Genomic DNA, 14514 nt, shown 5'->3' on the forward strand with positions numbered 1-14514 from the left:
TTTCAGTTATAAACGAAATAAGCCCTGGGGATGTCATGTACAACATGGTGACTATAGTTACTGTATGGGGTATTTGAAAGTTGCTGAAAGAGTAGATCTTAAAAATTCTCATCACAAGAAAAAAGCAATTTGTTAACTATGTGTGGTGATAGATATTAAATAGACTTATTGTGGTGATCATTTTGCAATATATACAATATTGAATCACGTGATACACCTGAAACAAATATAATGTTACATGTAAATTATATCTCAATAAAAATAAATAGTTTTTTTTAAAGGCAAGGCAAATATTCCTATTACCTCATGTTTAGAATTGCTAAAATGTAGCAGAGACCCAACCTGACCTTCAAGGTAGTTTGGACGTGGCTGCTGCTGCTTTGACTTACCACGTATCAAATGCCACTGAGGACAAGACAATGTGTGCAATGACTCTTTTGCGGTCAGCTCCTTCCTTTTAGTACTTTAAGCTTGGATGGATCGCTGCCTTTAGACACTCATCCTGTTTCTTTTCCTTATTGTCAACAGTCTGACAATTGCTTGCCAGTGCATTGTGAGCCTCGGGCTTTTTCTTCGGAAAGATAAGTGTCAAAAAGAAAAAAAAAAGAGTGAGGCCTGGGACACAAGGAATATGATAAAAAGCGATTTCCTTAGAATGACAAACAATAGCTACCAGGGTGACTGGAGGTCAGGGAGGAGGTCTTCATGTACAAGGAGAGTGAAAGAAATGGATGGAAAGGCTGGTACAGGTCAGCCAATAGCAGGGTCTTAAATGTCAGACCAGGAAGCCAAGACTTCACTCTGTCATAACGTAATCAACAATAAGGTGTTAGAAATGTCTAACAAACTCCCTAGTTTTAAACTCTTTCGATGTGGCTCCGCCCTCCATCGAGGAACCAGAGCTTGGACGTAACTACATGCCACTGCAGTCACGTCACTGTAGTCACGAGTCTTGCCAACCTGCGGGCGGGCTTGCTTACTGGCTCCGATTCGCCCCTCCCACTGGTAAAAGGCAAAGGTACCAAAGCCGCCTCCACGGTTCCCCAGCGGAGCTGCTGAACGCGCCGCGTCCTACAGCGCTCCGGGAACACACGGATTAATTCCTGATGACTCTGCCGGGTGTCACCCAGCGGCGCCCGGAACTCGGAGCGCTCCCTAACCCTGCGGGGCAGCGGGGACCCAGCGCCCTGGCCGCCTCGGGCGCCCCGGCAGGGTGCGCGCCAGGTCCCAGGCCGGCGCCGGGCCCCAGGACCCTTATCTTCGTCTTGGGTACCCTGCTGCTGGTGAGTCGCCGCCGGGGTTCCTGGCTCGGGAAGGCTCGCCTGGTGGCCGGAAGGGAGCAGGGGGAGGGGACGCGGCCAGGTGCCTGGCCGGGTCACCAGCGGCCGGGACATGTCCAGGCAGATCGAACAGTGGGCAGAGTCCGGAGAAGAGCGGGGTCCCCGGCCCTGCGGCGCCGACCTGGACCGAGAGGGCGAAGAGCCCGCGCTCCGCCTGCGGGTCCTTGGCCGGGCTGGCCACGGCGGGCGGTCCCAGGGGTGAATTCCAGAATAGTGGAAGGACCAGGGTCAAGTTGGAAACTCCCGAGCAAGCGCAGGGAGCGATAGAGATATTGGCTTTCTTTTCTTTCTTTCTTTTTACTTTTTTCACTCAGATTTAAATTCTAAAACGTAGTTATCTCAAGTCGGTTAAACAGTAGCCCGCGAAGTCTCACTCTGCTGCCTGCCCCACGTTTCAGTTCTGAGCCCGGATGTCCGCGGGGCGCGCTTTCCCGGCTTTCTTCTAGTCACTTTCCGGCACACGGAAAAGCGGCGCAGAAAAGGCTCGATAGGAGCCGCCCTCACTCCGCGAGGAAGAAGGGGTGTGTAGCTTCCCAAACGCGAACTAGCAGTGCGCATCCCGAACGGGCGCGCGGGAGGCCGCGTGTATTCCGGGCACGGCTGATGAAACTCTGGGTCGTCACGCTTCTCAGGTTCCTTATATGTTTAAAAAGAAAAATTAAATGCCAAATCGACATTACCGATATCATGAAATTTTAAATATTTTCATTTAACAAATTTAAAATTCAGAGAAGCAATCATATTTATAATCACAAATTACGGAATTTATTTTTAACAAAGTTATGTTTAACGCTGCGTCATGAACGGCTTCTTTAGTCAGGCCGGGTGTCTCTGGGTGAATGTAGGGATACCTGTGTGGAGGAGGTCAAAAATCTGAATTTCATGCTCTGGGCAACATGAGACCTAAGCCTCTGACATCCCAAACTCCTCTTCTCAACCCGTCTCAACTCTTGCCCTTTTTTTATGCATTTACAGTCATGATCCCTTTTGTTAAATCCGGAGCTAATAACAAATTCCATTATATGTTTTATGTCAGTACATGCATATTTATCTTATTCTTTTAGCAACAGAATTAATATTGTATGGATAAAGCAGACATTAGGTGAGCTAGTTTATTTCTCTTGTCTCCTGTGAATATCTTTTTAGATTATATCCCGTTTGTCTTGGCTAATTCCAGCAGCACTGTGGTGCACACCCTTGTGTGTGCCATATATCCATGTGCACTGTTGGGTGGCCCCTTAGAAGTGGAATTGCTGTGTCAGTCGGTTAGATTCTTTTATGCTTTTGTTCAGATATTGACCAACTGTCCTCCGAAAGCAGGCTGCACCATTTACACTCCCACCGAGTCCACAAGTGCTCCTGGCTCCTTACACCCTTGCTGCACTCGGCTGTAATTCTTTGCTCGTCAAGAGGTAGAAAGCGGTGGGCCACAGAGTCGTGGTTTTGATTCCTCGGTGCTCTGAGAGATTTCAAGGCTCCATGAGCTTTCCGAGATTGGGGGCGGATGACCAGGAGACCCAGATTAGGCAGCAGGGGAGGGTGGCAGGGGGACTGGAATCCCAGTTCTGCCCTTGAACTGTGTCACCTGGGGCCAGTTGCTGCCCCAGCCCTGCCTGTAACGTAATGGGGCCCGTGTCCTCAGGCTGTTGAAGGGGGACGTCACGGGGCCCAGTGCTGAGCTCCTTCCTGGCCCCGGTCCTTGTCTGCAGTGCTGGCACGGCCGCATTTCCGTTCCAGGTCTTCCGCGCAGGCTTCCACCTACTCCTATCAGAGTAGGAACTGTGAGGCTCAGCGGCTCGGAAGCTCACTCAGGCTTGTGAGTCCTGATGTTGGAGCTGGAGACAGCGGGCCTGCTCTGCTCCTTTCCAGCTTTGGGACCCTGGTGTGGCCCCTGCTTCCCCAAGTGTGAAATGGGGAGGAGATGAAAGTCTGCAAGGCCCTTTGTAAACCACTGAGAGCCGTGCGGGCGCCTGTGGGAGGACAAATCACATCCTCAGGGTGGGGTCGGTCACTGTGGTGCTGGGAGGGTCACAGGGCACATGGTGTGCAGCCCAGCAGTGGCTGCCACCTGCTTGATTGGCACCTTGCTGTCAGCTCCCTGAGGTGGAGGCAGGAGCTTCTGAAGGACACGGGGGGGGGGGGGGGGGGGGGCGGGAGGGGGTCATGGAGGAATGCAGAGGAACCCAAACATCAAGGGATGACAGTGACGGCATTGCAGGGCCACAGGCCTGGTGTGTCCAGATGATTCTGTTGTCCCTCTGCTGAGGGCCTTGCACAGGTGCACTTTGAGGGGCGAGCGGGAAGCCTATCAATCTGTGTGGCTGCAGTGGCTGGTGGCCCCAGGCCCTGCTCAGAAGGCCTCCGTCCCTGTTCTTGGGCCACTTTCCCTTAGCCAGGGATGGAAGAGAAGGGGGCTCCGCCTTCCAGGGTGGGGTCGGGGAGCGGGGCAGTGACAGGCACTGAGCATGTGCTGCTGTTGGGCAGCTTCGGACCTGCCCTGAGCATCCGTTATCCTGTGTAGTTTCCCCGAGAAGCCCGGGAGCTGGGCATGGTTTTCACGTGTCTTTAACGTGGAGGAAACGAGATTCAGTAGGATGGTCTCTGGCATTTTGGCCTGAGCTCCTTTATAATAGCAGCTACGTTTTGGCCTGGGAACAGTACTTCCTGCCATTCCTGTTCATGTGTGCATGACAAGTGGGGAAGGGAGGGAGGCTCGCCTTGACCCTAACACCCCAGGGTGCCAACGCTTCAGACGACCACCTCGGTCCTTTGGGGGAGTGGAGGTAATTACAGTTTACAGATGAGAGACTGCAGCTCAAAGAGGAAACTTGTCCGGGCTGGGACTCAAGTCTGTAGAGAGGAGCTGAGAGGAAGACGGCGAAACAGGAATGACCACTTTTAAAAGCAAGATATAGGGCCAATCTCAGCATTAAACTGGAATTTCACTATTAGGTCATTGGAGTTTAGTTGCCTCTTAAGGGTTAGTTAACGGTAAACTTCTGATAACCAGACAGCACCTCTCTTACGCGGTCTGTCCCCTCTGGTGGATGGGCACGTGGACAGTTCCCAGCCCCGGTGAACCCCGGTCCTTGTCCAGCCTGCTGATTTCGGGGCCTCTTCTCAGCCGGGCAGGTCCCTCTCCTGCGTGCACAGATCAGCACTCACCCAGATGCTGGATGGGCCCCTCTGCGCGTCTCCAGGGCCCTCTCTGAGCAGCTTCTCCTTCTCCAGCTCTCTGCCCCGCCTTTGGCCTCTGGGAGCTCCTATCTGGATCTCCTCAACAGAGGCCCCGGGGCTCCTGTTGCTCCCCTCCCTGGGCTGCAGCCTGGAAACTCTCCTTGGGCAGGACGCTGAGGCTGTCAGTCTCTGGACTCACCTCCTTTGTGTCCTAGGGGAGGACGCTGTTATTCACCCCCCAAGGATTGGGAACCTAGGGGCCCTCGGGGAGGGAACAAATGACCGTGTTCATCCTGCGCCTGGGAGCTGCAGTGTGGTGGAGGAGATGGGACGAGGGACCTAAATAATAAAGAAGGTAGCCTGAGGGAGGCGTGAGACCTCGCCCTGCCTTCCAGAGGGCCTGTGAAGTGCCTCCTCCACAAATTTGCTCTGACAGAGGCGAGGCCTCGGGTTGTGGTATCGCTGGTTGGAGGATTGGTGTTGATTAAATCGGCATTGAGGGTAATGATTATACTAACACAGCTTGTGCTTAAATACAACACTTACCATTTGCCCAGCTCTGTCCCCGTACTTTATAGACTTATTAACTCATTTCATTCTCACAACCCCACTATGTAGGAGCTGTGATTATCTTTGTTCTCTGATGAGCAGTGTGAGACACAGGTTAATTCGGCGACTTGCTGGCGGTCACCCAGCTCTTTGGTGGAGGGGCGGGCAGGTGGGTGAGCAGCCCCAGGGGCAGTGACACCAAGGGTTGGGTCACTGGGTCCACCGCTGACCCAGGTGAGCATTTGGTGCTCGTCTGTGAGGCCTGGAGTCGACCGGCCCAGGGTCACTGCTGGACGGGCCCTGAGAGGTCATTTAGTGTGGCCTGTCATTTCAAAAATGGTAGCATGAGGTTTAGAGAGGAAGGAAAGTGACTGTCCCAGGATCATGCCACTGTTTAGTGCCTGGCCCTGACTAGAAGCCAGGTGACTTGACTTTCAATTTAATTTCTTACTGCAGTTAAAAAATAACAACCCATAAACCTCAGAAGCAGATCTCAGGCCTAGGAAGACGCTGAGGACAGATCTGATAGTGTAAGGTAAACAGGCCAGCTTTCGGGGTGTGTTAACCTAGGGAAGACAGGGGAAATTGCTTGAGTTAATTTTTGATGAGGAAACAGTCCTGAGTTTGAGGATCAAACTTGGCTATGGACTCTAACTCTTGCGTCATTTGTGGGGAGGAGCAAGGGAAGGAGCGCCCCCAACTAGTGACTCATTGATGGAGGGAGAACACACCGCATCCTGGCTTGCAGTTTCCCTCTCTCCTTTGACCATGCTGCTCAAGCCCTGCACTCTCTCTAGTCCCTCTCTGACTCACTCTCTCTCTCTCTCTCACACATGCACACACAGACATACACACACCCCCCCCCGTGGACTGACACAGCCTCGCATCCCTAGCTGCGCCCTTGGTCCCTCAAGCAGAGGTGACCACGCCCTAGAAAGCGTCTCCCCCACCCGACTTGGTTTTGTCCTCTCCCGCCACCCTGTTCCTTTGACTCCTTTCTTCTCTGCAATCCTGTCCATGCAGACACTTCCCTCTATGTCCACCAGTGTCCCTGCCACCCATGGCATTTGTCACCTCTGCCTGAGCAGCCCCTCCAGCTCTTTCCACCTTTGTTGACCTTGGGGTTACCTGTGTCTCTGCCTTGGCTCCCTGTGACCGGGAGCTGCCTTAAGGAAAGGAAGGGGCTCGTTTTGTCCCTGATGCTCCTCAGGCCCTTGCACAGGGTTGCTCCCCAGGCTCCAGCCATGCCTTCCCTGAGTGAGAGGGTGACTTGGGTTCTAAGATGCCTGGACTAAAGCTGATAGGATTTCCTCATCCTTTCTAGAGTGTATTTAATGTGAGTGGTGGGAAATATGACAGGCAGGTGAGCAGAGAGGTAGCTAAAAGTAATGCAGAGGAATTCCCCAGGTCCATAGGCTCCTGGAGCCTGGGGTCAGGTTTTCACTGGGTGGACCTGATCAAATCGGCACTTTTATGGGTGTTTGCCCAGGGCATAGTGGTTTAAAAGTGTGAACTCTGGCGACTTAAAAGTCAATTGCCTATTATTTGACCCTCAAAAGGAGTTTATTCAGGACTAGCCAAAAGAATTGCATTGAGAATGTGCCTGCTATGGCGAACCATAGGCAAATTCAGAAAACAAAGGAGAGGAGCTTGCTTTCATGGAAAAAGGGAGAATAGGTAGGGGTTGTTCTAAACCCAAGTCCATTGAGGGAAAGTCGCAGTTCAGGGTGTGAAGAGCTTCTCGGCTGGGCCGCAGCATTTCTGGTTGGCCCGGCTGCGGCACTTCTCATTGGCTGCGCTGTTGCCAGGTTTGGAGAGAGATCTTCCTTCAGTAACAATGTGGTGGTTTTACTTCAAGTCTCTTCCTGTTTGGAGTCATTGACAAGGTATGATAGGGCGTGAGAGCTCCCCCTACAGGCCTTCCCGACTCTAATTTAGTTAACGGTTCCTTTTATTAATTTCCACGACTCAGACATGGCCTGAGCATTTGACACGTGTCCTAGTGGTTAGGTTGAGTGGTTAGGTTCTGTCAGCCTGAAAGAGCAAAGTGGCAGCAGATGTGGGTATGAGGCAGGTGATCATGATAACACGGGGCAGGGGCAGGTGATGCGATGGGTTGGTAAGGGGAGGGAAGAGTATTCAAGGTGGATTCTAGTTTCCTAACCTGAGAGCTGGCACAGGTCATTAACAAAATCAAAGACTAAATGGGGAGAAAAGGGTTTTAGAATTAGGAATAAGAATGTCATATTGGAAATAGTGTTGATACTTTATAGCCAGCAGACCTGTACCACACAAAATGCTAAATGGAGATCTCAGGAGGAAGACAGATGAAATCAAATGGAGACATGGATCTTCAGGAAGAAGAAGAATCATCAGAAATACAAAAATGTGGCCGAATGTAAAGAATTGTTATTTCCCCTTAGTTTTCTGAAATTATACACTATCGAAATTATAACACTGTTTCTAGGGTTTATAAAGTATATCCACATAATTCCTAGGACAACTATAACAATAAGAATTAGGCCAGTGAGGAATGGACTTATAATGTTGCAAGTCTCCAACATTCTATATTAATATTACACTATTAATTCAGCAAGACAACTCAGTATTGGAAGGAAATGGGGTATTAATGCACATGAGGACATGGATGAACTTCCAGATAATTATCTTGAGTGAAGAAGCCAGACAGAAAAGAGTACATACTGTCTGATTCCATTTATATGAAATTCTAGAAAATGCAAACTAATCTCTAGTGTCAGAAAGCAGGTGAGTAGTTGCCTGGGGCCAGAAGGGTTAGGGCAGGAGGAAGGATTGCCAAGGGGCAAAAGGGAACTATTGGGATGGTGACCTGGTTATTACCTTGACTGTGGTGAAATTTTCACAGATGAATTCATACATCAAATTTTATTCCTTAATGTGTGCAGTTTGTTTTAGTCTATAAATCTATCTGTAAAAACTTAAATAAACTGTAGACAGTTATAAGTATGTAATGTAATCCCTGTAGGAACTGCTAAAGAAATAAGTAAGCGTGTGTAGACAAAAAGCCGACACACAACTAAAATGGAATTCTAAAAAATATTTCGTTAATATTAAACTCTGCAGAGAAGGAGCAACAGGGAAAACAATAGACTGGACAAACAGAAAACAAATGGTAACACTGTCGATCTATTTCAGCCTTATCAGTAATTATATTAACTCCACATCAGAATAATTCAAAAGTAGAAATGGTTAGAATGAATGAAAAAGCAAGACTCAACTATATACTGTCAATAAGAGATGCAGTTTAAAAGCAAGACACAAGTAAAGGGATGGGGAAAAGATATAACATCCAAAGAGTAAGCCTAAGGAAACTCTGTGGCTATCTTCACAGCAGATGAAGTTGATTTAGGACGAAGAATATTGCCAGAGATAAGGAGAGACCTTTTGAAGTGTTAAAGGGTTAATTCACCAGTAGGGTGTAATAATCATCAATCTGTATGTGCCTAATAATAGAACTTCAAAATACATGCAGCAAAACTCTACAGGACTAAATGGAGACCACAGCACAACTTTCTCAGCAACTGCCAGAACAATTAGATGAATACAGCTCAGTAAAGTCATGAGAGAGCTGAACGCTGTCAACCGCCTTGGCTTAATTGACATTCGTAGAGCAGACATGCAGACATGCAACATCTACTGAAGACTCATTCCATGGAGAAATAACCGCCTTTTGAGATGGAGTTGCGGATTCAGATTACCAAAGATGAATTGGAAGGAAGCACATGAGGGAGTGTCCTGTGGCGATGCTGTGTTCTGTGATCTAGATAAAGGATTTGGGTTACACACGCGTGTGAGTTGGTAAACTCGTTGAATGGCACACTTAAGAAATATGCATTTCACTGTTTGTGAGTGTTCATTGTGCATGTCTGTAAATTCTACTGAGTGTGTAAAAATTTTTGTAATAAAATGTTCAGGGAAAGAATCAGTGAGAGAGCCAGTAAACACAGAAGGGAAGAGCCTTGTGAAAGGCGCCTTGACGTTGCTTGGACTCAGGAGGCCCAGCCCGGGAAAGGGAGGGCTTTGGGGACACATGAGCTGAGCTGTCACCAGGTGCTTGACCAGCCGTTGGAAGACGGCTGCATTTTACCTTGTGTGGACACAGTCGGTTGAACTGAGCTCAAAAACATGTTTTTTTCTGTCTTACTTTCTGAATTTAACTTTATTTTAAAGTACTCTCAAAATTACAGAAAAGTTGCAAAAACTTTTTTCTGAACGATTTGAAAACTAGATGCTAACATGAACGTCGTTCCTGAACACTTTAGTGTGTACTCCCTACAAACGAGAACATTCTCCCTCTTAACCGCAATACAACCTTCAGATCAAAACATTAACATCAGTACATTACGATTACCTAATGCTCAGACCCCATTCACGTTTCTCCCATTCTTGTTGGTTAATTGTAGCTCAGAGATCATGACACAAATCACTGTATTGTCCCCTTTCTGTGACTTTGGTATTTGGTGGGACACTGACAGGTTCTATTAGGGACAGCTTGTCAGGTACCTTTAAAAAGTTTTTTTAATTCAAATTTAGATTAAAAAATTTTTTTTAATTTCTTTTAATTTTTAAATTTTAAATATACATTAAATAAAATTTACCATCAACCATTTTTCGCTGTACACTTCAGTAGTGCTGACTACATTCACTTTGTTGTGCAGCACATTTCCAGAACTATTTTCATTTTGCAAAACTGAAACTCTATACCCATTAAACAACTTCCGCTTCTCCCCTCCACCCACAGCCTAGCAACCTACATTCTACTTTCCCTCTCTTTGAATTTGACTACTCCAGGTCCTATAGTATTTGTCTTTTTTGATTGGCATATTTCACTTAGCATAATGTCCTCCAGGCTCATCCATCTTGTAGCATGTGTCAAAATTTCCTTCTTTTTTAAGGTGAATAATATTCCATTGTATGGATATACTACATTTTGTTTATCCATTCATTCATCAGAAGACACTTCAGTCACTTCCACCTTTGCCTGTTGTGAATAATGCTGCTGTGAACATGGGTGTACAAATATCTTTGAGTGCATGCTTTCACTTCTTTTGTTTATATACCCAGAAGTGGAATTGCTGAATCATATGGTAATCCTATTTTTAATTTTTTGAGAAATCACCAGAGTGTTTTCCATAGCAGCTGCATCGTTTTACATTGCCATCAGCAGTGCACAAGGCTTCTAATTTCTCCACATCCTCACCAACACTTTTCTTTCTCTCCTTTTTTTCTTTCTTTTTTGATAGTAACCATCCTAATGAGTGTGAGGTGGTATTTTGATGTGGTTTTAATTGCATTGGAAGTCTTTCTGGGTGTCATTATTGATTTCCAGTTTATTATTATTGAGATCAGAGAACATACGTGATATGATTTCACTCCTTTTAAATGTATTTGAACTTGTTTTACAGCCCGGAATGTGGTCTATCTTGGTGAACGTACGTGTTCACAGAAGAGAATGAGTCTTCAGTAGACGTTGCATGTCTGCTCTGTGAATGTCCATTAAGTCGAGGTGGTTGACAGTGCTCAAATCTTTGATGACTTTACTGATGTTTTTGTCTAATTGTTCTATCAGTTGCTGAGGGAAGGGTCTTATAATTTCCTTTTAGGTCTTTCAATTTTTGCTTCATGTGTTTTGAAGCTTTGTTGTTGGGCACATACACATTTATGATTATCATGACTCTGGTGAATTAACCCTTTTAACACTACAAAAGGCCCCTCTTTATCTGTGGTGTTATCATTTGTCTTAAATTACCTTTGTCTGATAGGAAGATGGTCACAGAGTTTTCTAACTGTCTGCGTGGTATATCTTTTTCCATCCCTTTGCTTGCAGTGTATCTGTGTCTTGCTTTTAAATTGCATTTTTAATACTATGCAGTTGAGTTTTGTCTTTTCATCCATTCTAACCGTTTCTACCATTGAGTTGAAGTGTTTCATGGATTTACAGGTAATGTAATTTATGGTTGAAATGGTTCTGCAATTTTATGATTTCTTTTGTTTGTGCACTCCATTTCTTCTCTGTTCCTTCTTAACTCAATGTTAATTGAGTATATTTTAGAACTTCATTTTAATTGTGTATTGGCTTTTTATCTATAATATATACAATATTTATATGCAATTGCTGTAGGGATTACAGTAAACACTTTTTAAAAAATTTTAAATTTGTAGTAAAATGTGCATGACATGAAATTTGCCATTTAAGTCTTTAGGTATGGCGTTCAGTGGCGTTAAGTACATTCACATTGCTGTGCAACCACCACCACCATCCACCCACAGAACTTTCTTTTTCTTTTCAAACTGAAACCTTTACTCATCAAACAATAACACTTTATTTCTGTCTCCCCCCAGTCCCTGGCAAGGAACATTCTACTTCCTATTTCTATGAATTTGACTACTCTACGTACTTCATATAAGTGGAATCCTATGTGTTTGTCTTTTTATGACTGACTGACTTCACTGTGCATAATGTCTTGAAAGTTCATCTATGTTGTGACATGGTGAGAATTTCCGTCCTTTTTTGAGGCTGAATGGTATTCTGTTGTATAAATACCATATTTTGTTCACCATTCACCTATCGATGGACATTTGAGTTGCTTCCACCTTTTGACTATTGTGAATAATGCTGCATGAATGTGCATTTGCGTATCTCCCTTTGAGACCCTGCTTTTAATTCTTTTGGATATGTACCCAGAGATGGAATTGCTAAATCATATAGTAATTCTATTTTTAATTTTTTGAGAAACCCTCAAATTTTGTGGAAACTTTTTCCATAGGGGCTGCATCATTTTACATTCCCACCAATGGTGCACAAGTTTTCCAATTTATCCACGTCTTTGCCAACACTTGTATTTTCTCAGTTTCTTCCTTGCCTTTTTTTTTAAATAGTGGCCATCCTAATGGGTGTGCAGTGGTATCTCATTGTGGTTTTGATTTGCATTTCCCTAATGATTAGGGATGTTGAGCATCTTTGCATGTGCTCATTGGTCATTTGTATATCTTCTTTGGAAAAATGTCTAGTCAAATCTTTTACCCATTTTTCTTTTTTTTAAAGATTGGCACCTGAGCTAACAACTGTTGCCAATCTTTTTTATTTTTTCTTTTCTCCCCAAATCCCCCCAGTACTGCATGGTTGTATATTTTAGTTGTGGGTTCTTCTAGTTGTGGCATGTGGGATGCCGCCTCAACATGGCCTGATGAGTGGTGCCATGTCCGTGCCCAGGATCCGAACCCTGGGCCGCTGCAGCAGAGTGCGCGAACTTACCCCTCGGCCACGGAGCTGGCCCCCCATTTTGCCCATTTTTAAATCAGGTTGCTTATTCTTGTGCACAGGAGTTCTTTATATATTCTGGATATTAACCCCTGATCAGGTATATGATTTGCAAATATTTTTCCCATTCTGTGGGTTGCCCTTTCACTCTGTTGATTCTTTTCTTTGATGTATAGGAGTTTTAAAATTTTGATATAGCCCAATTTGTCTATTTTTTTCTTATGTTACCTGTGCTTTTGGTGTCATATCCAAAAAATCCTTGTCAAACCCACAGTCGTGAAGAACTACCCCTATGTTCTCTTCTAAGAGTTTTATAGTTTTCATTCTTATGTTTAGATCTTTGACACATTTAAGGTTAGCTTTTGTATATTATATGAAATAAGGGTCCAAGTTTATTTATTTTTTTTTGCATATAGATATTCAGTTTTCCCAGGATTGTTTGTTGAAAAGATTTTCCTTTCCCACTGGGGAAGTGGTTTTGGTACCCTTTGTCAAAAATCATTTGAACGTATATGCAACAGTTTATTTCTGGGCCGTCTCTTCTGTTCCATTGGTGTAGATGTCTGCGGTACCTTTTTAAACCAGAAATTCATTATTTAATGTTTGATTCTGCATCCTGATTTTTTTCAAAGCTTGCATATTGTATGACTCTCATTTGTAAATTTTATGTGTGTGTGTGTAAGCGGGAGAGGGAGAGTGAGTCCTTACACATATGGTGATATAGTGGAACTAAGTAAGACAAAATATTAGTGGATGCTATTTCTAGTTGAGAATACACATGTGGTTTTTGAGAAACCACATGTGGTTTTTGTATTCTTATAAAAACTTAACTTGCTCATATTTTCTGGAATAAACATGTTTTCTTTTATAATGAGAAAAGGATAAAGAAGAGTTTTTCAAGTGTATGTTACTTGGCTAGTCCCGAATCATGAAAGGACAAACATAGGTACAAAAGAATATTTGGGAGTTTAGAGCTGGAAGAAAGGTGGAAGTTCTGTTTAGTATGGGAGGTGGAGTGAAGAGAATGTGAAACAGATCCTGGGAGGGTGAGGGTCTGGAAGCCGCTCATGCCCGTCTCTGCTTTGTCCCCACAGGGCCCAGCTGCCTCAGCCGTGATCATCCGGCAGGAGAGAGTTCACCAGCAGTTAGCGGCCCCACAGATGTCCACCAAGTGTCCAGCAGGTACTTTCCAAGACTGATCTCTAACGCTTTACCCAGCCTGCCTCCATGCCCTTCAGTCTTCTATTCCTGCACTTCCTGGGTCTTCATTCCCCAGGGGTTTACTGGATGTCCTCTGTGTGCCAGGCACCGTGCCAGTGGAGGGCAAGAGGCCCCTGCCCTTGGAGCCCACCTTCTGGGATGGTCCCCAGAGGACGAACGTGACAGTCAGAGAGGCGTGCTAGGAACCGTGAGGATAACTGAGTGATGGGTGGGACAGAGGCGGGGCTGGTGAGGCCTCCCAGAGCAGAGAGCCAGGTAGGTGCTCCTGAGAGGACCCCCAGGAGACCAATAGGAAACTGTCGCCCCTGGGCGGGGCTTGTTTGAGCGAAGCTAGGGGGCAGCTGGGGTGAGTGGAGGGTGAAGAGGTGAGAGGGACAGCTGGGGCAGACCACACAGGGAGCACAGGATTCATTTTGTGAGCGAGGGACATCTTGGAAACGTTACAGGCAGAGGACTGCTGGGATCGGATTTGCGTTTCAAGCGCACACTCTTGGACTGAAAGGGGGCGAGAATGGGCCAGGTGGAGGGCCTTTCAGGCATGACTGAAGTACACCCCTCGGTTTCCTATTTTATAATTAAGTCACTGATTCGCTCAGATGGTATTTTCTTGTATGAAGAGAGTAAGAAAGACACTTTATTTTCCAGTAGTCTTCTTAGTTGCCCCAGCACCATTGTTACATAATCACATTGTTATCATTGATATCAACTACCATCATGATAATTCATTATTAAGTAAGGTTTGTGTAAGTAGATTTTTTAGAATGTCTTTCAATATTGATAAAAATAAATCTGGAGGCTCATTGACAGCGTATAGAAGGATTATGTTTTTTTGTCATTTCTCCCTGTTCTGCAATGTCTGCCTTTTAACTGGAGAGTTTAAGCTATTTATAGTTAACAGGATTACTGATAAGGTGAGACTTCCTTCTG

The 14514-nt window shown here is 45.6% G+C and overlaps 1 protein-coding gene across 2 annotated transcripts in view; it reads left to right on the top strand.

The window, feature by feature from the left end:
* Positions 1-1026: 1026 nt before the first annotated feature.
* LOC124237505 (tumor necrosis factor receptor superfamily member 10A-like) overlaps positions 1027-14514 on the top strand; it is a 50273-nt gene continuing 36785 nt past the window's right edge. For both annotated transcript variants that reach the window (XM_046657210.1, XM_046657212.1), the window contains exons 1-2: positions 1027-1283; positions 13461-13548. In XM_046657210.1, the coding sequence (XP_046513166.1) occupies positions 1107-1283; positions 13461-13548 (265 nt within the window). In that variant the 5' untranslated portion in view covers positions 1027-1106. The remainder of the gene's footprint in view (positions 1284-13460; positions 13549-14514) is intronic.

Source organism: Equus quagga, chromosome 3 (assembly GCF_021613505.1).
Source record: "Equus quagga isolate Etosha38 chromosome 3, UCLA_HA_Equagga_1.0, whole genome shotgun sequence".
NCBI classification, from domain to species: domain Eukaryota; kingdom Metazoa; phylum Chordata; class Mammalia; order Perissodactyla; family Equidae; genus Equus; species Equus quagga.